This window comes from Suncus etruscus, chromosome 15 (assembly GCF_024139225.1).
Source record: "Suncus etruscus isolate mSunEtr1 chromosome 15, mSunEtr1.pri.cur, whole genome shotgun sequence".
NCBI lineage: Eukaryota > Metazoa > Chordata > Mammalia > Eulipotyphla > Soricidae > Suncus > Suncus etruscus.
This window is the reverse complement of record NC_064862.1, coordinates 3,427,652-3,454,514: the sequence shown is the minus strand read 5'-3', so window position 1 is coordinate 3,454,514 and position 26,863 is coordinate 3,427,652. Positions and strand designations below refer to the sequence as shown.

Here is a 26,863-nt window from a genome sequence, read left to right as displayed (position 1 = left end):
GACTGTGGAGTTTGATGCTATGGAAGAGAGGGGGTCCAGAAGCTCCTAATGTATCCACACCTGCCAGAATGCCAATGAAGAGATAGCAGATATGCTCCCAATCTACATAAGTTCTATCGATTCATCACCCAGAGCCTCAGCTGAGCTGCCATCACCAAGTTTGGGTGGCAGAGGCCCCTTCAGGTGGGACAGAAGCAGGCAGTGAAGACAATGGGGAAGTGTCCCTAGATGCTGAAGCCTACCATCTTTCCTCTATTGGAGGCACATATTTGCCAGGGGGACACGCCCCCCTGCCCCCCCCCCCCCCCCCCGCGGCCTGCAGCACTTATCAAGGAGACAGACCCCAGCAGGCTAATGCGAAGGTGAAGAGTGTGAGAAGATGGAGGACCCAAAACCGAGCTCTAGACAAGCTGAGGAAAAGCTGCTTCATCAGTACCTTCCTGTACCTGAGTTACTTCCAAAAAAATACCTTTCTTATAGTTAATCTCGATATCTTGACACTATCTGCAGCTGTCACTATACTGCTGGTTAAAACTTTTATCTTTGGTGGATTTTAGATAGCTATTATTTTGTCTTATGCCCCACTACAAACGAAAATTTTGTATTCTTATCTTTAGTGGTGCTTAATAGGTACTTTGCATAATTCTGGGGAAATGCATCATGATGATAGATTTTGTTTTTTGTTTGTTTATTTGTTTTTTTTATTTTTGGGTCACACCCGGTGTGTGCTCAGGGGTTACTCCTGGCTGTCTGCTCAGAAACAGCTCCTGGGCAGGCAGCGGGGGGGGACCATATGGGACAATGGGATTTGAACCAACCACCTTTGGTCCTGGGATTCGGCTGCTTGCAAGGCAAAACACCGCTGTGCTATCTCTCCGGTCGCTCGATGTTAGATTTTTAATGGTTCTCAGTCTATCCTAGTGAATGTTTTCTAATTACTGTGAATGTTTGGTGTGTATATTAATTTAGCATCTTCTCAAAATTATGTCTGGCAAAAGATATTCTGTCTTTGTCCACAGAAATCAATTGGAAAAGAAGGAACTGTAATACTATAGACTCTTATTAATCATACACTGATAATAAGAAATGATTTAGCAAACTTATTTTTAAACTGTATATGTTATATATATAAATGCTCTTGTGACTTTGGAGAAGTTATGGCTAGGAATCTGGTGTGCTAGACTTGCATTACAGTTCTCAGTGTAAGAATGCATAAGAATTTTTGAATTCAGTGTTTCTACAGAAAGGTTCTAATGTTTCTGTTTGGAGAAGTCTATGAAAGTGTTGTGAGATGTATAAGACAAAGATATGAAAAAAGCTGATTGCTTTGAGTGATATACACAGTTTAAACTTTGATGCTATTACAACTAATTTTTACTGTGCCTATGCAGAATAACAACCACTTTTGTAACTTCTGATCTTGGGTTCCTACCTCTATCAGAGAATAATAGGACATGGCTTATGTGCCCCTCAATTTTTGAACAAAAAGGAGTAGTTGTTGGGTTATTTTACCTAAAACAAAGATCATCCCTGGTTCCTTTGTATGTTTGTTTACAACTTGGATTTACCCAAAACAGATTGTCTTACTGATAAGCCTGGGTGGGACTGGCTTAGGAATAGCATGAGTTCTTACTGTCCCATCCAGGGGTGGTCTCTGTACTCAACAAAAATGGCAATTCTGGCAGGCAGTTGGCTCTCCATATAAGGTACAAGACTCCCAGTCTACATGTGTTTCACCTTTAGTCTGGTTTGATTATTTCATGTGCCACACTGATTCAGACTTGTTCGCCTGGGGTTGGAGATAGTGTGTGGGGTGATTTTACAGTTTTTAGTTAAATTTTAAGTAATAAAGCCTAGAATTATACATTAATAAGTATGACATGGTAGTAAAAATGTGATTTACAGTCTAGTAAAATAAAGCGTATATTCTCTTAAAAGATTAAGGAAAGGAGATGAATTTATTGGTAGAATGGAAGGTAGATTTTAATACAGTGATATGATAGTTGGTCTATTTGTATCCACTCACAGTCAGTGAATCCCACTAATTTTACTGATTTCACTCATTATGCTTCTAAAAAAATACTGTTTTAAATAATTTGACTTCCAGGATTAGATCTTATTACACAGATATTACAATTGTGGAAACAAATTGCCTTAAGTCACTTAAACACATTTCCTCATAGGTGACTAATTCCAGGTCATAGGTTTTAAACTGTTTTACTACAGGTCTGGCAATAGTGGTAATAGTATAGTAGGCAGGATGCTACCTTACATGCGGCTGACATGGGTTCAATCCCTTGTATCTCATATAGACCCCCAAGCCCACCAGGAGTGATTCCTGAAAGCGGAGCCAGGAGTAACCTCTGAGTGCCACAATGTGCACCACAAAACAAAAACTATACTGCTTCAGTGTATTAGGTGATAGTTGATACTGCTGGTCTAAATAATATTGTTAGAAGTATCAGAATCATTTGTTTTCAATTAATCTATTTAAATCTACATTCAGTTAACCTATTTAAACGTAATGCTTTTTGTTTAAAAGGAGGAAAAAGATTAAGCCTTATCTTACCATGATAACTAATAGTTATAGCTCAGAGATTTTTAGATATCAATTTCTGATATCAAAAGTAGTCAGATATCATGCTATTATAAATTTAGAATTATTTTTTATATGTTGTCAGGTTTTGTTTACTGATGCCATCATTTAGTGTCCTTGCTTTTCCACCCTCTCATTTAAAATTTTGGGTACATTGGAAAGTTTATGAGCCTTATTTAAAATAACCTAGAAAAAACCCTAAAAAACTAACCGCTGGTCTTTATTCATAAAGTTTGGGTATTTTACTATGCCAATATAGTGATGTTTCCTGGTATCTAATCACCAAGTAGTTTTTTATAAGTGTTAACTCGCATAATTATGTGTCTTTATAGAATAATATTTTGTAATGATCACACTATCTTACAATACTTTTTCCTCTAAATTATTCCTAATATAGAGGAACATAAATATGGATATCCAGGAATTTGCATGTTACTATAATTGTTGTGCCAACTCATTATTTTTCTTTGATTTCAAAGTTAAATTTTATTCATTAAAATATATACATGTTGTATTCTTGAGTGGACATCATTATGGTTTGGACGCCCTTCTCCATATTTAAATTAAATTGGTAATTCAGGAATATATTGTTTGAGTTCATCTATAGTTGTGATGCACAACAACACATATCTAACTTTATTTGAAAAAAAAATGGAATGTTTATTATAGTCTCCATCATAGTATTTTCAGTGGCAGATATAATATATTTAGGTTCATTATCCTTGAATGTGTTGCCTACATGCATATTTTGTTATAATCGTTTTGGTTCTTGGAGAAGTCTGTCTTAATATAGTGTTTAATTTGTTTATAGTGCATTGGACTGATCCTCATTTAATTAATAAACCTTAGAAATGTATTGACTTGACAAAATAGGTGTGTACTACCTTTTGAAATTTTATTTTAATTTATAAATATTTTATTTTATGTTCTGATTTATTCTGCTTTATTTCATATATTACATTTATTTATATTAGTTTGCATAAAAGGGATAAAACAGCTTTAGTATGGCATAGCATGAGAATGTAGTAGAAAATGACAAAAATCTTATGCGAATAATGTTTATTTTTACTCAGAAGTTCTATATTTTAAGTAAATTCCTTTTGTTTTAATAGGATCCTGATTGAGTCAAGTGGTTTACATTATAATTCAGTATTCGTTTTAAAGCTGAGCAATGCCTACTGGTAAGATTTTTGTAAAATTTCTGCATGTAACGTAATTTGAAGTTTGATTATTTTTTCTTTAACCAATTAATGAATACAATAAATATACTTGACCAAGTATTAATTTAGTTGGTATTTTAAATTTGATATTGGTAATTAAGATTCATATGCATTCATTCAGTGCATGGCATTTTGCAACTTAGACATCATAAATAATTATAACATATAGTTATGTTTTTTCTTGATCATGAAGTGAGTGTTTTATAGCAAAAGTATGTATTAAACCTTTTCCAAAAATGGAATCTAGTAAATATTTTAGTTTTGGTCTCTGCAGAACTATTATTTTTTTGTTTTGGGGCCATTCTTGCCTATCTATGCTCAAGGCTTATTTCTGTTTCATCACTCATTACTTCCTGGTGCACTCTGGGGCCCATCTGGTTGAGAGGATTGAATGTAGGTCACCATATAAGGCAAGTGCCTTATTTGTTGTACTGTCTCTTCGTCACCCCTACACTCTTTAATTCTTCTATTAAAACACAAAAGCAACCCGTAACACTTTTTTTTAAATTTTATTGTGGTCAATTCTCTCACAGTAATATTTGAGGCACGTAGAGACCATAAGTGAGGGGGCATTCCCACCACCAGTGTTGTCTGAATTGGCCTAACCTTATTTACAAAGCCAGGTGATTCCCCTTCAGGCTATAATTACTAACATCTACTATTAATTAATTCACATATTCATTCGTTCATGTATTCAGTCAGCATTTATTCATTTAAAACTTACTCTTTGCCAGAATCCATTATAAGTTAAGCCTTAGTAGTCAACTGTATAGCATAGCATAGCAAAAGAGCATATTTACTTATTCATAATTTCAAGTTAGTCTAAGTTCTGTGAGGGAACAGAACAGTTTTTCATGTTAAAAACGAGGAAATTGGTTTTCAAGGAAAGTTCTATTGTAGAAGCAACAGTGAATACATAGCAACTTATAACAGCTGCAACAGCTTACTATAAATTAGAGAAAATTTGCATCATGTACTAAGTAGAAGATATTTTACAGGAAAAAGAACTTGTTCTGCTTAAAGCTCACGATATGAAACTCACCACAAAGAGTGGTGAGTGCAGTTAGAGAAATAACTACATTGAGAACTATCATAACAGTGTGAATGAATGAGGGAAGTGGAAAGCCTGTCTAGAGTACAGGCAGGGGTGGGGTGGGGAGGAGGGAGATTTGGTGGTGGAAATTGGTGGTGAGAATATTGTACCAGTGAAGGGGGGTGTTCTTACCATGACTGAAACCCAACTACAATCATATTTGTAATCAAGGTGTTTAGATAAAGATATTAATTTAAAAAAGATAAAAAAAAAAGAACTTGTTCTGGTGGAAGAACTATAATAGAAGGATGGTCTGGAAATCCTTTAAGTTAGGAGGCATTTACTTAAACTATAGTTTGAAACTGGAGAATTAAACTCATAATGTGATATGTGAAGGATTTATCCTTGAGAAGTAGGAATTGTATAAAGTATTAAGGGAAAGACAGAATTTGATTTATATTTTCAGGGAAAAATTTAACCATAACTTTATTAAATGCTTATATTATTGAGACAAATATTAGCCATTTCTTTTGTAAGATGATATTTGACATAGGATTATTTTGATTTTTATAGATAAAGAAAATAAAGTTTAGGGATGGCACTTTTTTAAAGTAAGAGTGGTGGTTGCTGTAGAAGATTAATAGATCCATCTATTATATATATGCATATATGTATTACATATGCTTAGCAGAAAAAAACGTTTTTTCTCCTTTTAGAGCAGGGGTGGCGAACAGGATTTTGACCCTCACTCAAAATAGCAAAATGCAATATGTGTTTAATATATTATTGTTAAAATTAGATGCTTTCGTGTGAGTGTTTGTCTGTTTTGGCAGGTCACTGCGTGGTGTGGCTCTCTGACTCTCACCGTTTAAAATTTTGACTCTTTGTGTTGAACTTGTTCGCCACCCCTGTTTTAGAGAGTGGCCTAAAAGATAAAAGCAGTATACACGAGTGTGTCTTTTACCAAAGCCAAAAAGGGTTACTTGAAGAAAGGACTAGTCGGTTGTTCAAATGTAGCAGAACTCACATAGCTTATGTTCTTTACTATAACAAAATAAATTTGATAACATTATTAGGTTGTTTGGAAAGTGACATGAATTTTATCATTTTTAGTTGAGAGTGAAGCCAAAATGAAAACCAAAGCTCGTTTTGAGGAATTGCTTAAGACCCACAGTGACCTAATATATGAAGGAAAAAAGCTGAAGAAAAGAGTTACCAAATCTGGAGAAAAAATATCAGTGAGTAATTGATAACATATATTGCTGATGTGTTACTGCATAAAAGTATGACTTTCACAGTAGACCCCAAGGAACTTTAGGTTATACTGTGCCATTTGGGACACAATGAATGGGTTTTGGTTCTACCTAGTAAAATGACTAAGTGAAAGAGAGTCCTTGAAGCTTGCTCCTGGTTGTGTTCAGAGATCACTTCTGGCAGTGTTTGTGGGAACATACGTAGTGTCAAGGCATCAATCTCAGGTAGGCTGCATGTAAGGAAACCCCCCTACCAGCTGTACTTTTTCACTAACTCCAAACTACTTCTTTAGTTGACAAAGTTAGACTAAAGTAACGCAAAACTAAAAAGAAGATTATCAGAAATTAAGAGAAACAACAAGGACTCAAATATTGCAAGATGTGTTAGAATTTATAGTTTGAGAGCTAATGTTGAACTAATTTTGACATGTTGAGATTTTTGGAGAGAAAGATAGGTCAAAAAAGTCTCGTTTTATTCCACTCACTAAATTGCGTATCAGGAATCCTAAAAAGGTAAACTTAAATCTTAAATCTTATAAAAGTAAACTTAGGGACTGTGCTTTCTATGTCTCCAGCTCCACAGCAAAGTTAAGGCACATGGGCAGTTTCCATCTACAATAGAATGTGACTCCAGTGGTCTAAAAAGCAGCTTTTGGAAGCATATGTGATTCCCACAGGACACCCTCTACACACAGACACACACACAGACACATGCACACACACACACACACACACACACGTGTGCGCACTATGTTCAGAATGTGCATTCACATTCTAGCTAAATAGTGTGAGCTCTGGTGACCCAGTGTGCAAGCACCAATACTAAACAAGAAGTTCAAGCATGGTGAGCACTGTGGATGAGTCTGAATGTCTTTAACTTTATAGGTGACCTTAGGCACAATTTTAAATAAAGTTTAAGTAGAAGGAAAAATAGTCAATAGTTCTGACTGATTTAATCTTCCTAGCAGTATGATCCTTTCATAATGTGTAAAGACATTCTGACCTGAAAGGAATAGAAGGATTTAACAAGTAGGGAAAATATTCTCTTCTACACAAAGAAGACTCAGGAAATCTTTGATGCATAAAAGGATAAATGAAGAATGAAAAATCTAAGAATACATTTATTTCATGAAAGATGTATGATAAAATTTCTGATCACTGTTAAAATGTTAAAATCTTTAATAAAAAACTCAAGTTCTCAAAATATAAAGAAACGGCACTTCAGTTATTGCGACAGATATGTATAATCACAGTTAATTTCAATATATATGTTAATAATAATTGGAAACAGTTGAATGCATTCTAGAATCATAAGGGTCTTTATAGTATTTCATACTTATTTAATAATGTAGATAATTATAAAATGATCTTAAGTGTAAATTTCATTCTTATTAACATGTGATGAAATATGTTCAAATAATGTAAGATTTATGTTTAGACATAATGTTTAGCAGTGTAAATACCATGGTTTAGAGAGATGATTATAGGGGTTAAGATGTTTGTCTTTCACAGTGCTAGTCCAATTCAATCCCTGGCACTACATATATCCTGAGCCTTACCAGAAAGTATGCTCTTAGGACTGTCAAGTGTGGCCCCAAACCAAAAACAAGAATGCCAAAGCAAAAGTGATGAAAAGTTAAACTAATAAAAAAAAAGGTAAAATATAGAAATAGTTACAAATAAATGTACATTGAAATATAAATGTTATCAATATGTTTTTTATTATTATGGTTAGGTTTGTAACCAGATTTGGCAGTATTGAAGGACAGTGTTTGGCATGTTGCTTTCAGTTGTTCTAGAGGAGCTTGGGGGGTGCCATGTGGTGCTAGAGACTAAATTCAGGTTTCCTGTGCAAACCATACACTCCTATACTTTTAGCTCTCAAGTAAAACATTGGTGAAGGGAAGAGGCCACTTTGGTGATGGTTTTGATGTCAGAACGATGTATACATGAAACTGTCATTAACAGTATTACACGTCACAGCACCTCAATAAAATAAAAAAAATAACAAAAACAAGGAAAAATGTAGCGGTGTAGAAAGCAAAGTTTTAATACAGGGTAAATTAGAAAGCCAAGTATAGACAACTTGATGTTTGGTTGTGAAACTGTGAAATGATTTTTTTTAGTATGATATTGATTGAATTCAGGAATTAAATACTGATAACAGAGATTGGGAAGAGAACACAAAGGTAGACTATAAAGTGAAGAAAGAGATCTTTGGTGCCTAGGAATTTTTTAGTTTACATTAAGTTCTACTTTTTCAATGGTAGTTAGAGTCAGCACAGTAGAAATGAAGTTTAAAAATAGTCAGTGTAGCAGAGGTAAGAAAAAATATACAGCAGAGAAAAATTGTCCAGTAGCTCAAATTATCAGGTGAGCTTGTTGAACATTTATTACCAGCTTTTAAAGTTGTTTAGGGTTTTCGAGGAGTAGACAGTAGTAGTTATAATTATAGAGATGGCCCATCAGTTGTGATATATAGAAAGTACATGTTATCAAGTAATAATTGAAATGAAGCATTGTGAAACTAAAGCAGCAGGTGCTTTAAAAGAGTTGTGAAAAATAATCCATTGGGTTCCAGGTATTATGAATTATCAATTATTTTGTTATTCTGTTCTAGAGTAGTATGAGGCTCAGCAGTATTTGGATCAAATGCATTTCAGAAATAGAATGGAAGGCTTCACATTATCACTTATTTTGATGTTTAATTGAATTTTAAAGGGATAAATTTAAATTGTTTTATTCATTATCATTGTCTATCCTACATTATTATTATTATTATTATTATTATTCCTTTATTTTTCTCCTGCATGATTTTATCTTTATTATTGCTACTTTTTAGTTACATATCTTCTCTTACAAATAATATTTGTTCCTAAAAGCCATTTTGCTTGCATATTAGATTGTCTTTAAAAGATAGAAAGTTGGGGTTAGTGCAGTAGCACAGTGGATAGACCATATTTCTTACACAACAATTGAATTTGATCCCCAACAATTTATATGGCCTCCTGGGCCTGTCAGTTATCCCTTAGTACATATAAGCCAGGAGTAAGTCCTGAGTACCTCTACTTGTGGGCCCCCCCCCAAAAAAAAAGTAAATAAATAAAAGGTAGAAAAAACTTAAGACTTTTTTAGTTTTTAATATATTTCAGGACAGTATGGGGTTCTGGTGAACATAGTTCAAGTGACAAGAAAACATGCTAGGAAAATGTAAATTTCTGAGTTTGATCCATGTCCTGCTATACACAGTTTGGCCCCCACCCTAACCAAAAATCACAGGGGATGGCTATTGTGGCCACGTAACTTATACAAGAGAAAAAAAAAACTTTGTTAAATTCATGACTTAAAGATTTCTCAATAGAAAAATCATAAACTATGAAATAGTAAAGATAAATGGGAATTTGTGAACATTCAAAACATTGTTTAAAAAGTGTAAGGATGGGGCCTGAGATAGCATGGAGGGAGGGTGTTTGCCTTGCATGCAGAGGAGGGTGTTCGAATCCTGACATTCCATATGGTCCCCTGAGACTGCCAGGAGCAATTTCTGAGCGTAGAGCCAGGAGTAGGCTCTGAGCACTGCCAGTTGAGACCCAAAACAAAACCAAAAAACAAGTGTAAAGATAAGCAATAGACTGAGAAAAAATATTTGCACTTTACCCACATGGGGTGTCTTACTTGCTGTACTTAACACTCAGATCTGTTTTATGTTTAAGTGCCTGTAGTATTCATTTGGGGGCCACACCTGGCAGAGCTCACAACATTGGGGTCTTCTTCTAACAAGCAGTGCTGGGATTTGCTCTAGGTGGCTCATCAGTGCTGGGAATCAAACTTGGAAAAACTGTGACTCATCATCCAGCCCGTTGAGCCATTTACCTAGTTCTTAATATTTACCTTCAGCTTTTATTTCTTCCAAGCTCATAATACTATTTAACCTTTTATTTAATCACTCCAATTTGAGCTGTCATGGGTTTTTTATTCTATGTTTTCCATTTTTTAATATTGATTGAAGTTATTTAGAATTCTGTTTAAGCTATACATTTCTTTCATTGTTAGTATTTCTGTTTAATGAGCTAATGACTTTTCCTTAATTGTGCTATTTGATAGTTTTTAGTTTGTCTAGAAATCTGTTTGATAATATCATTTCTTATTTGTTGATTTAAATAGCTTCTGCCGTTGGTGGGATTGTATCTACTTGCATTTTATTTATTTATTTATTTATTTATTTATTTATTTATTTATTTATTTATTTATTTATTTATGGTTTTTGGGCCACACCCGGCAGTGCTCAGGGGTGACTCCTGGCTGTCTGCTCAGAAATAGCTCCTGGCAGGCACACGGGGGACTATATGGGACACCGGATTCGAACCAACCACCTTTGGTCCTGGGTCGGCTGCTTGCAAGGCAAACGCCACTGTGCTATCTCTCCGCTACTTGCATTTTATTATCTTTGTATTTTAGCTACTGTATCATATAGCTAAAAGTCACTTTCTAAATGGAGGCAGAGGGGCACTTTAGTCTCTTGACACCCTCTAAAAGTTATCCCCAAACTTATTTCCTGTTTCATGTAGTATTAATCAACTCTAAGTTTATGGGTTTTCCAAAACCACCCATTTCTTTGGAGAAATATTTTTCTGTTGGCTGTGATTTTTGTTGTAGATTCTTAATATTAACACCTGCTTATTATTTTAGGGAAGGTCTGAAATATCTTATTACTAGTAACATTTTTTTATTTCAAGACTTATAAAACTTAAAATATCTATCCTCTTAAATATCTTGATTTTAATTAGAAAAGGAGGTACAGATGCATGATTATTCTGCCTTCTGATTTAACTTTCAAATATTTAATACTTGCACTATCATAGGTTTAGTGATGCAGTTTGACTCTTCTTTTGGGGGGTGTTTGGGCCACAGCTAGTGATTCTCTGGGTTTACTGTTGGTCCTGCACTCAATGATCATTCTTGGCAGATTTGGGGGACTATATGAGGTATTAGGGATTGATCCTGGGTCATCCACATACAAGGTAATTGCTCGCTCAACTGGGTTATGGCTTTGACATCGTGACTCTTTCTTTTTGACTAATAACAGGGTAATTCTAGAGCTAAAGACTTTTGACTCTAGAAAATGTTTGTGAAGCAAATTAATGATTTAATGTTTTAAAGGGAAATACATTCAGGTCATTTATCTCTTTTCACAAACGAAATGCTTTATGAATATTCAGTGACTCTATTATCATTTCTTGAGTGTTTTTTTATTTAGATTAGGTTATGCCAAATTATACTTGAGATTTGAGCAAGTCATCAATTAATTCATTTAGACTGAAATAACTCTAAGAGACAGTTAATCTAAGACTGGAAGAATTAACTCGGAGAGGGCTCATTACATGCACTAAAAGGGTATCCATATGTTCAAGTGAAAAAAGTGAAGAATGAAATAATCTTTCTAGTATGGTATCCATATGTTCAAGTGAAAAAAGTGAAAAATGAAATAATCTTCCTAGTATGACACAGTGTTGAACACTAAGCATTGTTCTTTTTTTGTTTCTATAACCAAACTCTCTGCTTAACTAAATTTTGTTGCTGTGCCTTCTTTTCCTAGTTTGATACCCTTCGAAGCAGTCTTCAAAATATTAAAGAAACTACAACTGATGACTTAAGTGCTCCTGACTCTAATAATGTAAAGAGTAAGCGAATCATTAAAAGCAAACTAAAGAATACACAGTCAGCAATTGAAAATCCAAAAGATGATGTTAGTACAGAGGAAGACAAGCAAGAAAAGGTGAATGAAAAGGTTATCAAAACAGGGATTCAGATGACACAAGAACTGGGTACTTTCGAGAAGGTGAATTCCTTACATCAGAGAACACAAACAAAATCACATCCAGATGTTGCTCAACAGAAAAGTGAGGATGTAGATGAAGAAAGAGAAAATAATTTAGATGAGGAAGAACTGATGCAAGTGTACCAACTCCAGGTTGCTGAAGAAATGGCATATGAGATTAAGAATAAAATAAGAAAGAAGCTCAAAGAACAGTTGGCTTACTTCCCTTCAGATACTTCACTTCAAGATAACAAGTTGAGAAATGAAAAAAAGAAGAAAAAGAAAAAGAGAACTCCAGTCCTATCTAGAGCTGAAACAGGGTACTTTACTTTGATAAATATAAATTGATATATTAAATAAACATTCTTATTTTCAACTTTAGAGGTCTAATAGTAGTTTAATAAAGTAAACCCATAGTCTTTAGACATATAATAATAAATATATATAAATATACTTACTTGAGAATCTCTACCCTTAATGACTCACATTTGCTTTTCCAGTAATAGGAATATAATTATTTCCCCTTTTTTAGTAATTAAACAATAACTATTTAAATATATGTGTATATATATATTTCCTCTTAATTAGAAATGACATTTGCTTGTGATAACTATATGGACATAAAAAAAAGGAAATAAAAGCAATTTAGCATTCCAAAGATATGCACTATGAGCAACTTGGTAGTCTTCTAGTCTTTTTTTCTGCATAAGCATGAATGTAAGAGATGATCAGAGATGAACTTCTGTGAGTTTATTTATACTGATCTCTCATTCAAGAAAATGATAAAAAGTCTTTTACATATTTTTTTTCCATGATCCACATTGAGAGAAACAATTGCCATGGAAACATTTGCTATCTGACCACTGTGGAAATCAGGGACAGTTTCCCCTAATGTCCTTATCTGAAAAAACTAGACAGTGATTAGAATGTCCAAGTAGAGTTGCTACAGGGTCTGAATTTTTAAAATGAGTGTAATTTATTGTCAGTAAATGTTTTATTTATATAACTATTTTGTATACTCAGGATCATGTAAATATTTCTTAAGCAATAGGTTTACAAGTGGAAAAAGTTTGAGGAGCCCTGATTTAGAAGTAGGCACTATGCCTAAGCAGCAGTTAAGGACAGGGCATTACACAGAGAAAGAAACCAAGAGGATCAAGGTGTACTATCTTATAGAGAGCTTATTGTAGTGAATTGTGATTCTTTTTTTGTTTGTTTGTTTTGTATTTTGGGCCACACCCAGTGACTCTCAGGTTACTCCTGGCTATGCGCTCAGATTTCGCTCCTGGCTTGGGGACCATATGGGACACTGGGGGATCAAACCATGGTCCGTCCTATGGTGCAAGCAAATGCCCTACCACTGCACCACTGCTCCTGCCGCATAATTCTTTATTTTTTTATAGTCACTAATCTGATATCAATCAAAGGGCACAGTATTAAATAAAGCAAGTTCATAAATTTTGTTTGTTTTGGTTTGGGGGCTAAATCTGACAAAGCTTAGGGTTTAGAGCAGGCTCTATGCTCAGGTATATTTCCTGGTGGAACTTGGAGTAATGTTTAGGGCTTTTCCAGGCCCTGTGCTCAGGGATTACTGCTAATATTGCTCAGTGGACCAAATGTAGTGCTGGGGATGAAATCAAGTTTGGCAGTATATAAGACAAGCACTTTATTCACTGTACTGTTTCATCAGCCCTTTGTTCATGCATTTAAATAATTATTTTTACACCTTATTTTACCAAGTTGTTCATGATACAGTCATTTTAGGTATTAAATGTTTAAACACCAATCCTACCACCAGTGTGACCTTCTCTTCACCAATGTCTGTAGTTTTCCACCCATCATGTAGCCTTTACTTCACATAGTTACAACACAGAGCCAAAAGGAATGATCAAAACTTAGATCAACAAGGGTCGATTTTAAATTGTTCCTCAAGTCAGTGTAAGGATTTACTGGGCTGTGGTTGGTGCTAGTTGTACCTTCTTTGTTACTGTCTAGGCTCGCTGTGTTTGGTAGAGGACTATGTAACTTTTCCATCAGTTCTCCTGTGATACTACTGGGCTTACACTGCTATAAAATATTGAGATGTCCAGGACCTGTAGATCTGGAACAAATTTTGTGGCTTAGCATTTTGATAAGGTTAAGTTGTGGGTCTGTTATGTCAGAGGGCATAAGGCATGATGTTGGTCTGTGGTAGTTTATGCAGAAAGGGGAAAATGCCTCCCTACCCTTTTATGAGAGCTACAAAGGGAACAGTGACCATTATTTTCTTTTGCAACTGGGTAGAAGAGCTGGGCTGTTTTCAGCAAGGAAGATGGAGGTGGAGAGCAGGAGCTGCAGGATTGTCAGGAGGCAGGATGTGTATTGTGCATGTGTGCCTGCATGCGTACCTGTGTGTGTGGGTGGGTGGATGTGTGTGTGTTTGGTCCAATCCACTTCCTAAAATAAAGCCCCTGTAGGGGTACTAGGTGTGTGTGAGAGTGTGTGCTTGGTTCAGACCCCTTCCTAAAAGAATGTGTCAGTGTTGTCAGCCCTGTAGTCTATTCTCACTCGAGAGGATTTAGTTCCTCATATTATTTTATTTCAGTGTATCCGGGCCATTTCTGTTGGAGGGGATAGGGTGTGGCATTCGGCCTTGTCGTTAATGCACAAAGGGGAATCTGCGTCCTCCCATTTCTGAGAAGGCTTCAGTGATATCAGCCTGGACTGGCTACCTGGGATAATGGAGACAATAATGTTCTTTTACAAACAAAATGTAATAGCTTATTTTCTTTTTATAAATAAGTATGCTCTGGCTATTCCTTTTCTCATTATATTTTATATTTTAATTTCGATGACACAGACTTTAATTTTCCTAATAAGATCTTAAAACTTAAAGTGGCATACAAACCATTAGAAAACAAAACAAAAACAGTTAAATCTTTTTTTTTGGGGGGGGGCACACTTCGGGCTGCTTCTGATTCTGTGCTCCGGGATCACCCCTGCTATGTTCTAGGTGCATATGAGACCCTTTGCATCAAATTGGTTTTGGTTTCATGTAAGGCAACCACCTTATTTGCTGTATTATCTCTGGTTCCTGGTAATTAATTTTTTCTTTAAAAATTTAAAATTTCAGTGAAGCATTCTGAAAGCAGAACAAAATAGAGTAAGTTTTTTTTTTTTTGCTTATAAATAATTTGCAAAGTTTTTTTTTATCATTTATTGGGAGCAAAGATGTTTTGATCAGGTCTAACCACTTATTTTGCTTGCTTTCTTAGATACAACTGACTTAATCTGGGTTCAAAGGGTATATAATTTATCAGAAAGTATAAAATAATATCTAGTAACACTCGGTATAACTGGTTTGACTAATAATTTTAGTGCATTAGGAAATATATGTCTCTCCCAGAAAAAAAATACAGTACTGGTTCAAAATTTTAGAATAACGCTAACCTATAAAAATAATTTAAAAAACTTGTGCTCATATTATATTTGCAATATGTCACTTATATCTAGTCAAACAGTTGAAGGTGAGCAAAAGAAACAGTCTTTGGTTGGAGTAGTTACTTCAAAATCTCATCAAGAAGATGAAATAAACTCAATAGAACAGAATGCTGAAGACGACATGAAAGATGACACAAATTCCAAGTCAAACAAGAAGAAAAAGAAGGCTAAAGCAGGTTTGTTATAACCCCATTAAATGGATTAATTTTGAGGGAAATAAATTTATTCTAGGAATTGAGTCCTTAAAACTGAATAAAATCTATACCACAGGTATATATAGCTTTGTAATTATTCCTATAGTCATCTTCATTGAAAGTATCCATTTATTTGTAGCTCTGAATCTATCTCTTGGTAATATTAATTCTTTATCTAATTTTTATTCATTATAATGGACTATTTTGTGGATGATATTGTATCATAGAAATGTGTCTGTATATCATTGAGTTTAAGAGGCTTGAAAAACCAAACTTCTTAGTTTCTAAAAGTTATAAAAAAAGATAAAAGTGGTCAACGGTAATTAAATATTTTAGATTCTATCTTTGGGGTTAATTTTTTCTTTTTCTAACTGAGATGGATTTTTAATTATTCAGTCTTTTTTCCTTTATATGAATGTAGAAGTATAAATTTCTAAATCCTACTTTTATTGCATCCACAGTTTGCTGATAATCTATATTACCATCCAATAAAATAGTTTTGAATTTCTGTCTTAATTTATCCATTAAAATTGAGTAATATAGTTTAATTTTGTTTCTTATAATAAGACCTATTATTTAAAATTAATCTTTTTTGTTATTCTGTATATTTTTCTTTTTTCTTTCTTCTTCCTTCCGTCTTTCTTCCTTTCCGTCTTCTTCCTTCCTTCCTTCCTTCCTTCTTCCTTCCTTCCTTCCTTCCTTTCTCCCTTCCTTCCTTCCTTCCTTCCTTCCTTCCTTCCTTTCCTTCCTTCCTTTCTCCCTTCCTTTCTCCCTTCCTTCCTTCCTTCCTTCCTTCCTTCCTTCCTTCCTTCCTTCCTTCCTTCCTTCCTTCCTTCCTTCCTTCCTTCCTTCCTTCCTCCTTCCTTCCTTCCTTCCTTCCCTCCCTCCCTCCCTCCCTCCCTCCCTCCCTGTCCCTCCCTCCCTCCCTCCCTCCCTCCCTCCCTCCCTCTCTTTCTCTCTCTCTCTCTCTCTCTTTCTTTCTTTCTTTCTTCTTTCTTTCTTTCTTTCTTTCTTCTTTCTTTCTTTCTTTCTTTCTTTCTTTCTTTCTTCTTTCTTTCTTTCTTTCTTCTTTCTCTTTTTTCTTCTTTTCTTTCTTTCTTTCTTTCTCTTTTCTTTCTTATCTTTCTTTCTTTCTTTCTCTTTCTTTCTTTCTTCTTTCTTCTCTTTCTTTCTTTCTTTCTTCCTCTCCCCCTCTCTCCTCCCTCCCTCCATTTTTCTTTTTCTTTTTTTTATGTACAGAATAGCAGTTATATTCCTACCATTTAATATTTTTAAAGGACCCCCTAAAAGGAGAGTGTCTTGTATTGGTATTTAGACCACTTAATCCCACCTCTGGGAGTGGTCTGATTCTTCCTAATAAATACCCCAGGTTTCAGGAAAAGGCTTTCTTGCACCTCCAGATTTCTCACCTAGCTTTCTGCTTCTTAGGAGCTGAAGGCTAATGTGTTGGAATTCCTGAACCTGTTTTTCCCAGTTTAGTGTGTGTGTGTGTGTGTGTGTGTGTGTGTGTGTTATTTCCTTACATATGTTCACTTTGTGTGTGTGTGTTTATTTTCTGCATAATGTTTGCTTATAGACCTGCATCTCTACGGTGTCCTGGCTTTAGAAATTGAGGCTTGATTCTAACAAAGCCTTACTATTTTTGAATTAAAGTCTTTATGTTTGGGGGGGAGTAGATCTCAAGATTTAAAAATCAGGGGCCAGAGCAATAGCACAGTGGTAGGGCTTTTGCCTTGCAAGCAACTGTCCCAGGACACACCTGGGTTTGATTCCTGGTGTCCCATATGGTCCCCCGAGCCAGGAATGATTTCTGAGCTCATAGCCAGGAGTAATACCTGAGTGTTCCTGAATATGGTCCCTCCCAAAAAACTAAAATAAGGATTAAAAATCAGTAGCTTAAATGGAAATTTTATTTTTATGAGATATTTTTATGATGTTTTTCTTAGAGACTGAACCAGATAGCTTTTCCAGCAACAGTGAATGAATTTTCCTTTTCACCCCATTCACTCCAATATTAACAGTTTCTGATCATTTTTATATATGCCATCCACAGTGTTGTGAGATGACAGTTCATTGTTTTAGTGCTGTTTCCTTTGAGAAGTGACTAGGAACACTTTTTTTTATTTGAGATATATGTATTTTATTTTTTTTATGAACACTTATTTTTAATACACCTACCTACTGTCCATCTGAATGTTCCTTTCGGATTACCCCAATTTTCTGATTGCGTTTCATGTATACATTCTGTATCTTAAATATTAGCCATTTGTCTGCTGCATTCCATTCAGTAGATTGTCTTTAATTTATCCCAAAGTTTATTTTGCCCAGTAAAAACTTGTTACTTTAATGTATTTCCATTTGATTGTTTCTCTATACTCTTGTTTATTTCTCTAGATTCAAGTCATCGAGGACACCTCTGAGATCTCTGTCTAATTCTTGAGAGTTTTGCCTGTTTTTTTTTCTGACAGTATTTTATGGGTCTGGTCTTAATCAAGATCTTGAATACATTTTGAGTTAATTTTTGTGAATGATGTGAGTCAGATAGTATCACTTTTTTTTGCCTGTGGCTCTCTTAAGTTTTTCAATAACTTTTTGAAGAGGCTCTTTTTTTTTTACACGTTATGCTTCCAGATTTTCTGATGTAGGTTAACTGTCTATACATCTGAGAGTTTATCTCTTGAGTTCTTAATTCTATTTCACTTGTCTTTATGCCAATAACGATTTGATCACTATTTTATAGTGTGATTTAAATCAGAAACACAATACCTTTTATCCTTTTTATTCTTTTCTTTTGCCCAGAAATTCTTTGACTATTTGAGGAGTGTTTTTATACAGGTTTTAGTAGAGAATATTCTAATTCCTTGTGAATGGATTGGAACTTTTTGGGTTTTGCATTGAATTTGTTTAGTTTTTTTTGTCATTTAGACAGTGAAAATGCTACCAGTTCATTAACACGCATTATTTTTCCAGTTACTGCTGTCCTTTTTGTTTTAATATTTGCATATTTTTGATGTATGTCTTTATATTCTTCAGTTAAGTTCAATCTTTGTGTAGTTTAATGTGTTTGGAGACTATTTTAAAATGGGCTGTGTCATTTTTTCCTTCCCCTTCTAGTTCACTGTTGTATAAAGAAAGGCAAGAGAGTTTTGAGTAGGTTATCTTTCTTTTTGTTGATATGGATGATTAAATTAATTGAGTTTCATATATTGAATCATCCTTGTGTACTTGGGATGAAATCTATCTTTGTATCCTAAATTGTTCAGCTTAATGGGCGTAAAGTTGTTCCAAGGTGACTTGTGACATTTTATATTTATGAGGTGACTTTTGTATTTCCCCTTTAATCTTTGATTTGATTTATTTGATTTTTCTCTTTTTCTTTGAGTATTCCTGATCCTGAGTCTAGGCTAAGGATTTGACAATTTTTGCTTAATATTTCCTAAAATCAGCTCCCTGATTTTCATTGACTTTTTGTATTTTCTTGATTTTTGTCATTGATTTCTATTCTAAACTTTTATTATTTTCTCATCCCTTTACTTGCATTGTGATTTATATGTTTTCCTCCCCCCACCCTCGGTTTTTCAAACTGTGAGATTAGGCCATTGATATTATTTTTTTCTCCTCAGTGATAGTCTGCTTGTACTAATTCTAGATCCTTCTGTGGACATCAGCAAATGTCCACAGAGACTGAAAATAACTGCCAGGCCAGCTAATCACTGATTTGCAACTCTAGAATTTCAATGTACCTAGTATGTGTTGTTCTTTACTTTTCTGTTGCCTTCTGAATAAGGGATTTTATAATTCATTGTGTCTTTCAAGTTGTTTTTTATGAGATAGTTATAACCTCTTGATCTTATCCAGAAATTTCAGTAAAAAATCAGATGAGTTAATATAGTATTTAATTTCAAAAATACCTATACAAAAATCATATTTTTGTCTTGTGGATTTTATTTATTTTCGTTTCATTTGTCCTTGTAGAAATATTCATTACTCCCTGTTTTAATGCATTAGTAAACACAATGTTTTTTCTGAGTATATATATTATCCCTTGACATTTCTTTATTAAACATAAGACAGATCATAAAAATGAGGCTATATGTGAATTTACATATATTTTGATATATTGTTTTAGTATCAATAATTTGTAATATTTTTCTTTCATGTATATAGTTTTAGATATTAATGAAGATATTGATGGTGATGGTGTTCATGAAGTAACAAGCCGAGATAGTCCAGTTAATCCCAAACATTCACTTGAAGATGACCTTGTTTTGGGAGTTTATATTCATCGAACAGATCGACTTAAGTCAGATATTTTGATTTCTCATCCAATGGTAAAAATTCATGTGGTTGACTTGAATACAGGCCAATATGTCAAGAAAGATGATAGGTAATTATTTTTTACTGCACAGACAGTCCTTGACATCAAAACTATCTATAATAGAAGTGAGGTTTGCAGTTAAGTCAGTGAGAATAAAGCTATAGGTTCATGTAGAAGTAAATATTATATAGTCCTGGATGGTGGTAGATGATGGTGAGATGGATGGATGGATAGAGGGGCCTTTCTCTGCTGACCCAGGCCATGGGCCTGCAACTCCCTCCACCCGGTGGTGTCTGTAGGGTTCAGGATAGCCATGAGAAAATGATCCAAAGGCAGTCAGGTTTCAGGAGACATCAGCTTTATTAAGGCCCTAGCCATCATGTTTGGCTCCTAAGCTTTTTAAAAACCTTTTAAGCCTTCTCATTAAGTAGCCCTGCATTCAAACCTGTCTCTACCGGCCACCTCTCTTGCTGACTCCTCTCTCCCTCTCCTTCTGCTGAATCTCCCCCTCTGTCTCTCTTCCCTTCTGGTGTCATAGGGGCAGTGAAGGAGGGAAGGTGAAAGCTTGGATTACCCCCATCTGAGGCCTAGGACTGAGATTTTTCTCCAAAAAGCCCTTTTTCCAAGGACCAAGGCCTTCCAATTTGTAGAGACTGATGGAGACCACTAATTGGAAAAGGACCAGGAAGAAATGGCTTCATTAAAAGGGACTGATCTTGGATTACAAACCTTGAGCCATGACATAGATTCAAAGGTGAAACTTTGGACTATGGACTCAGATGACCTAGTTCAGGGGTCTCAAACTCGCGGCCCACAGGCTGTTTGTGCCCTCCATACAACTTTTGTGGCCCTGCCCTAGAGGAATCTTTTTTTGTTTTGTTTTGTTTTAGTTGTTTGGGTCACACCCCCCAATGTTACTACTGACTTTGCACTCACGATCACCCCGACTTTGCCTCCTGCGGCCCCCAGGTCAATTGAGTTTTGAGACCCAACCCCTGCCTTAGTTGCTTTCAGCACCCCGACATGGTGCAGCTTTCTGCAAGGGGCCCGGGATTCCATGGAAGTAAAGCCACGTGTGAGCGGGCCTGGGAGAAACCCAGTGTCTGGACAGTTGGTGTTAGAGGTGAGTGGGACAAATTAGGGAAGTCCACAGTGTATTCATTTTGGACAATTGGTGATGGGAATAAAAGTAAAAAAAAGATAGGAAAGAGCGATGCCCCACTGAAAAGTAGGATTTTTTAAAACCACGTGCAATTAACTTTGTTTCAGGTGTAATCTTCTTGATTCTAAGTCATTTTCTTGCTGATCTAGAATGTGCTTGATAGTTTTCCATATTTCCATGTTTCCAATTGCATGATGTTTTTATTGTGTTCTTTGATGTAGTAGCCTGTTTTCAAAATGTATGTTCTGTATAAATGTTCTTGTTATTTTTGTTTATGGAAAGGTTAATGAATAGGAACAGGAAGTTTCCAGGAACAAATGCTTGGTTAAATGGCATTAAGGTATGAAAGGTTAAATAAGAGGAACTAGGGACGTTTTCAGGATAGTGCTTGATAAATAAGCATTAAGAAAATTTTAAGCTATAAGTATATTTTGCAGAAAAGTTATGTTTTTGGAAAAGTGCTGATATGTTAATTTTACAACTTGAAACTTTGTTGCTATGGGAATATTAGACTTCCCCGTCTTTGGCCAAAGGCAGAAGTCAGGAAAACAAAGGATAACCTGTGCTCTTTTTGTTTTTTAAAGAAAGGGGCAGATTTTACTCCACTCCCTCCCCGAACTTCTTGTTTTGCTCACCTTTAGAGGCAGACCTGCCCACATCTGGGAGGGTCTTTGGCTTCTTCGTTTTGCTAACCCAAGAGGATAGATTGGAGGACATTGAGAGGAGAGAGGAAGAGAGATTCAGTAAGCTTGGAGGGAGAAGAGACAGATTTGAATGCAGCGCTACTTATGGAGCAGGCTTAAAAGGTTTAAAGCTTAGGAGCCACGCATGGTGGCTAGGGCTTTAATAAAGTTGATGTCTCCTGAAACCTGACTGCCTGTGGATCATTTCCTCATGGCTCTCCTGAACCCTGCAGACACCGGTCACCTGGTGGAGGGAGTTGCAGGCACATGGCCTGGGCTGGCAGAGAAAGGCCCCTTCATCCATCAGTCCATTTCACCATCATCCACCACTATCCAGGACTATATAATTAATATTTAATTATACAGGTTTATATTTTTAAAGAAATCCAACATGGAAATGTTCATTTATCATTTATTTTGATTAGTGTGCTTTGTGGAAGAAATAGAGAACAGATGTTATTTAAGCGAAAATCTTTTTTTATAAGTTTTTAGTACTGATTTATGGCATTTAACTTAAAATTTACACTGTTCACCTTATATTTATTACAGGATAAATGCTGTTTTTTTTTAATTTCAATTTTCTTTATTTTGTGTGTGTGGAGGACCAAAGGGCCAAAGGCATTCACTTGTCCAGCCTCACATTAGGAGTGTCAGTAATTTCTCTGATGAATAATTTGCAGCCTGTTTTTACATTGATTTCAGACTGTCTGGGGTTTTTAGGTTTTTTCATAGCCTACATGTGTGATTTCGTCTCAGACTTAAGTCATTTAGTTTGTAAAAGAATGGCTTACATTTTCTGTGCTACTTCATCACTTTATGTCCTCCTCCTAAAATAGATACTTAACCCAATCTTCTTCTGCCCCCCACCCCCACCCCTGTTTAAGCCCAGAACCACCTGGGGCAATAATTTTGGAGAATGTGCAGTGTATTTATACATTGAGTAATATATTTATTCTTTGACTTAGCAGTCTTCTTTTTGTATATGTCACTTATGGAAGTAAATTTTTAAAATTTTTTGTTGTTTTTGTTTTTTGGGCCACACCCGTTGACACTCAGCGGTTACTCCTGGCTATATGCTCAGAAATTGCTCCTGGCTTGGGGGGACCATATGGGGACAGTGGGGAATCGAACCACAGTCCGTACTAGGCTAGTGCTTGCAAGGCAGACTCCCTACCTCTAGCCACCGCTCCAGGCCCTGGAAGTAATTTTTTTTTTTGCTTTTTTGTTTTTTTTTTGTTTTGTTTTTTATTATTTTACAAAGAAAAATTTTTATTGTTTTTTCTTTTTTAGGGCAGAAACAATTTTTTTGAATTTCTTTTTCTTAAATAAATATTTAAGTACCATGATTACAAGCATGTTTGTAGTTGGTTTCAGTCATGAATAGAACACCCCCCCCTTCACCAGTGCAACATTTCCCACCACCAATGCCCCCCTCACTGTACTCCTGCCTGTATTGTGACAGGCATTCTACTTCTTCTCAAATTTTATATTTTTATTTTGAAATTAATGTTTCTCAGGTGAGGTAACTCAACCCTGAGTGCAATTATTTTCCTATACTACTTGTATAGCTAATATGAGCTTGAATCCCTCAAAAAAATATTTGCTTGGAAAGATGTAGAAATAGGAAATAGGAAAGATTATTAAAAAGTTAGTCACTGTTTCACTGCTTCCAGAAATAATGATTTCTTGTAGGATTTCTAATTCTGTTATGTTCCTGTTTGGATTAATTATATAATTTTACTACAAACTAATTTTATAACCCAAAAGGAGTTACTTTATTCTGGTTGTATCTTAGAGATATAATGTCGCTTTATATTTATGTAATAACATAATTTAGTGAAACCATTGCTAATATATAAACGCAAGATGACAGTGAAGTACCATCACATGTAAGTCTTACTTAATTATAAATTTCTAGATAAGGACCTCAAAATAACCATTTTTTTGTACCTTAGATGTTCATTATTTTGTACTGAGTCAGTCGATCTTAAAACTTAACTTCTCTTCTTAAAATGATCATGAATCATGTTAACAAAAGTATCATTTTTTTTTTTTTTTGCATAGTGAACGGCCTGTTTCATCTTACTACGGAAAAGAAAGTGTAGATTATATTCTTCCTATTAATGACCCAGCCATTTGATTTTAAACAGTTAAAATCAAGACTTCCAGAGTGGGAAGAACAAATTATATTTCATGAAAACTTTCTCCATTTAATTCAAGATTCTGATGAAAGCCCTAAAGTTATCCTTTTCTTTGAGGTATAAATTGAACAGATAAATATAAGCTGAATTTTTACATTTTAATAATAATATAAACTATTATTTTTACTAACTAGTAATACAACAAAGTGCTATGAGAAATTGATTTTTAGAATTTAACTGTTTGTAAATTGCTATGGAAATACAAGTGATGAATGATATAGTAGTTTTAGCATTTGTTTAGCATTTACTAGTATAAATTGCCATTTGAGTTACATTCTGATTTACTAACAATGGCATGACTGTTAATTGAAGTGATGCATATAATTTTTATGTGTACAAACTTCCAAACCTTTTTATAGAATTACTTTATTTAAATATGATGTATTACATAGTTGCTCTTATTTGTTCAAAGATCAATCTCACTACCAATGTAATACTTCCTTTACCTTTGTCCCCAAATTTTACCCATTCCAAAGCCTACCCTTGTGGCAGACACGAAATAAATAATTTTTTTTCTTTTTTTTTTTCGGTTTTTGGGCCACACCCGGTGTTGCTCAGGGGTTCCTCCTGGCTGTCTGCTCAGAAATAGCTCCTGGCAGGCACGGGGAACCATATGGGACGCTGGGATTCAAACCAATCACCTTTGGTCCTGGATCGGCTGCTTGCAAGGCAAACGCCGCTGTGCTATCTCTCTGGGCCTGAAATAATATATTTTATATTTCTTGTTTATAGATAAGTAGAAATGAAAATTATTAAAAAGAAAAAATATAGTATTAAGAAAATTTGTGGAAAGTTAATGTATTTAGCATGAGGTCAAGAGGTCATTGTCAGAAGTTTTGTTAAGCAGTTTATTCCAAGTTAATCTTTTGTTGTTGTTTCTGAATATGAGGTGACTTTGTATCTATGTTGAGGTCTGAATTGGTGTGTTGCTTATTGGGATTACAGTGTAGAAAAAATAGAGTTGTCACACATGTGCTTACATGACTTTGCAGTCTGAGGACCAAGCTCTGTGGCTATATTGCAGTTTTTGGGGGTGCAGTGGCGTGGCTTTCTGTAGGCGGAGGACTTGGCTCGCTGTCTCCTCCTGAGATTGTCATTTTCCATCTGCACACACAGTGGTTTATTCATGATTTTGGTATGCATTTACGTTGAGAATAATGTGAGTCTATGGAGTTGACCCGATACAGATTTACTGACTGTATTTGCAGGGTTGGTTTTGGCTTCCACCACTTCTGGACATGTGAGAAGGCAGGAAAAGGGTGCCCCACACTCACTCTCAAGAAATCCTAAAGATAACCAGCCCAAATACCCAAATACCTGTAGTTTTGGACAGTTTGGTGTGTGTGTAGAGCTCCCGTGATTGTGTGTGTAGAGCTCCTGTGGTTGGATGGTGAAAACGGACCATTGTTGAAGCAAGCAGTTGTTGGAAGGTGGTTCAGATAGTGTGGCTTCGTCGGGGCAGGGACTTGGCTTACCTTGTCCTCTCAAGATTACTGTTTTCGTTTGTGCAGCTACCCATGATTTTTCATGGCTTGTTTTTACATATCCTTCAAGAGGAGAGTGAGTCTATCCAATCTTCATTCTTAATACATTTCAAAAAGTGTGAATTCAGTGAACTCTCATAGGACTTTTATACTGCTTGTAGTAATAAAGATAAGGGTACAAAGATCAGCAGACTTATACAGTATAATCAATAGATAAACAAAAGTCTTACAACTTCTTAGAAAGGGTTATTAAAGGCTCAAAGAATTTAGAGGAAACTTTACAAGTATCTGATCTTTGAACTTGCTTTCTTTTTGAAAGTTTTACTATAAAGGAAATCAGTTTGAGAGAATAAAGTGATTTCCCCAAATTTTTCTAATTTTAAATGCAGGAATTTGCATTTGAGTATAACTTGAATCTAAATTTCCTTATTTCAGGGACTAGTTTACAGCTGCTAGTATGCTTGCCTTGCATGCATGATGCTGATCTGGGTTCAATTTATCTAAATGTTTCCTGAGAACTGCCAGGAGTGATTTTTTTTTCTTTTGCGCTCGCGTGCGTGCGTGGGTGCGTGCGTGTGTGTGGTGTAGGATGAAACCTCCTAAGTATTTTTTTTTATTACTATCTTTATTTAAACACCTTGATTACAAACAGTGAGTTGTAGTGATTGTAGTTGGGGTGCCACTATCTGTTTTGAGACTCATCTAAGTAAGCCAGTGGTTGAGTGCTAGGGCCCAAAGATTTGGGATTGCTTGGGCCCTGCAGTTACAAGACACTCAAGGGTTAGCTTGCCAGGCTGCATAGTCTCCAAGACCAAACTTACTGATTCTGAAAGTCATGAATTTTTAAACCAGTTCTTTGAAGTCTTTACTCATGTTTAAATGATCAAGAACATAAGAATTCTACACTTGGGCTGTGACAGCTATTTTAGAGTTAATATTGGCTAAAAATGTTTTTTTTTCTTTAAGGAAAATATCTTTAATTGTAAAAATAATTATTTGATTTTAATTGGCATATGATCAGAAAATAGTATGTTTTAGGGAATTCTAATATTCTATACAGTAATTTTCTATACTATTTTTATAGATACTTGATTTCTTAAGCATGGATGAAATTAGGAATAACTCTGATGTTAGAAACCAAGAATGTAGCTTTCGAAAAATTGCATGGGCATTTCTTAAGGTAAGTTTCTTTACTTACTTGAATCAACACTTTCTGAGATTTAGTTATACCATCCCAGCTTCTAAACAAAGACAAATAGTTGACCTCAACAAATTCAGCATTTAACAAGAAAAATACATACAATGATTGCATAACTTATATGTAATAGTTCTGATAATTAGTGTGAGGAGGGATTGGGAAAGTGACAAAATTATGCTGTGGACTCAGATAACAATATAGACTAGTTTTTTCAACCTTTTTG

At 35.1% G+C, this 26,863-nt stretch overlaps 2 protein-coding genes across 2 annotated transcripts in view; both read left to right on the top strand.

The window, feature by feature from the left end:
- The window catches only part of BCLAF1 (BCL2 associated transcription factor 1), a 1,193,665-nt gene that overhangs the window by 898,486 nt on the left and 268,316 nt on the right, over positions 1-26,863 (top strand). The window lies entirely within an intron of this gene.
- Positions 1-26,863, top strand: part of AHI1 (Abelson helper integration site 1) — a 253,355-nt gene that overhangs the window by 1,244 nt on the left and 225,248 nt on the right. Inside the window, 8 exon segments of the mRNA XM_049788037.1 lie at positions 3,709-3,777; positions 5,963-6,087; positions 11,699-12,240; positions 15,413-15,576; positions 19,762-19,981; positions 23,822-23,879; positions 23,881-24,015; positions 26,527-26,622. Coding sequence (XP_049643994.1) covers positions 3,768-3,777; positions 5,963-6,087; positions 11,699-12,240; positions 15,413-15,576; positions 19,762-19,981; positions 23,822-23,879; positions 23,881-24,015; positions 26,527-26,622 — 1,350 coding nt within the window. The 5' untranslated portion in view covers positions 3,709-3,767.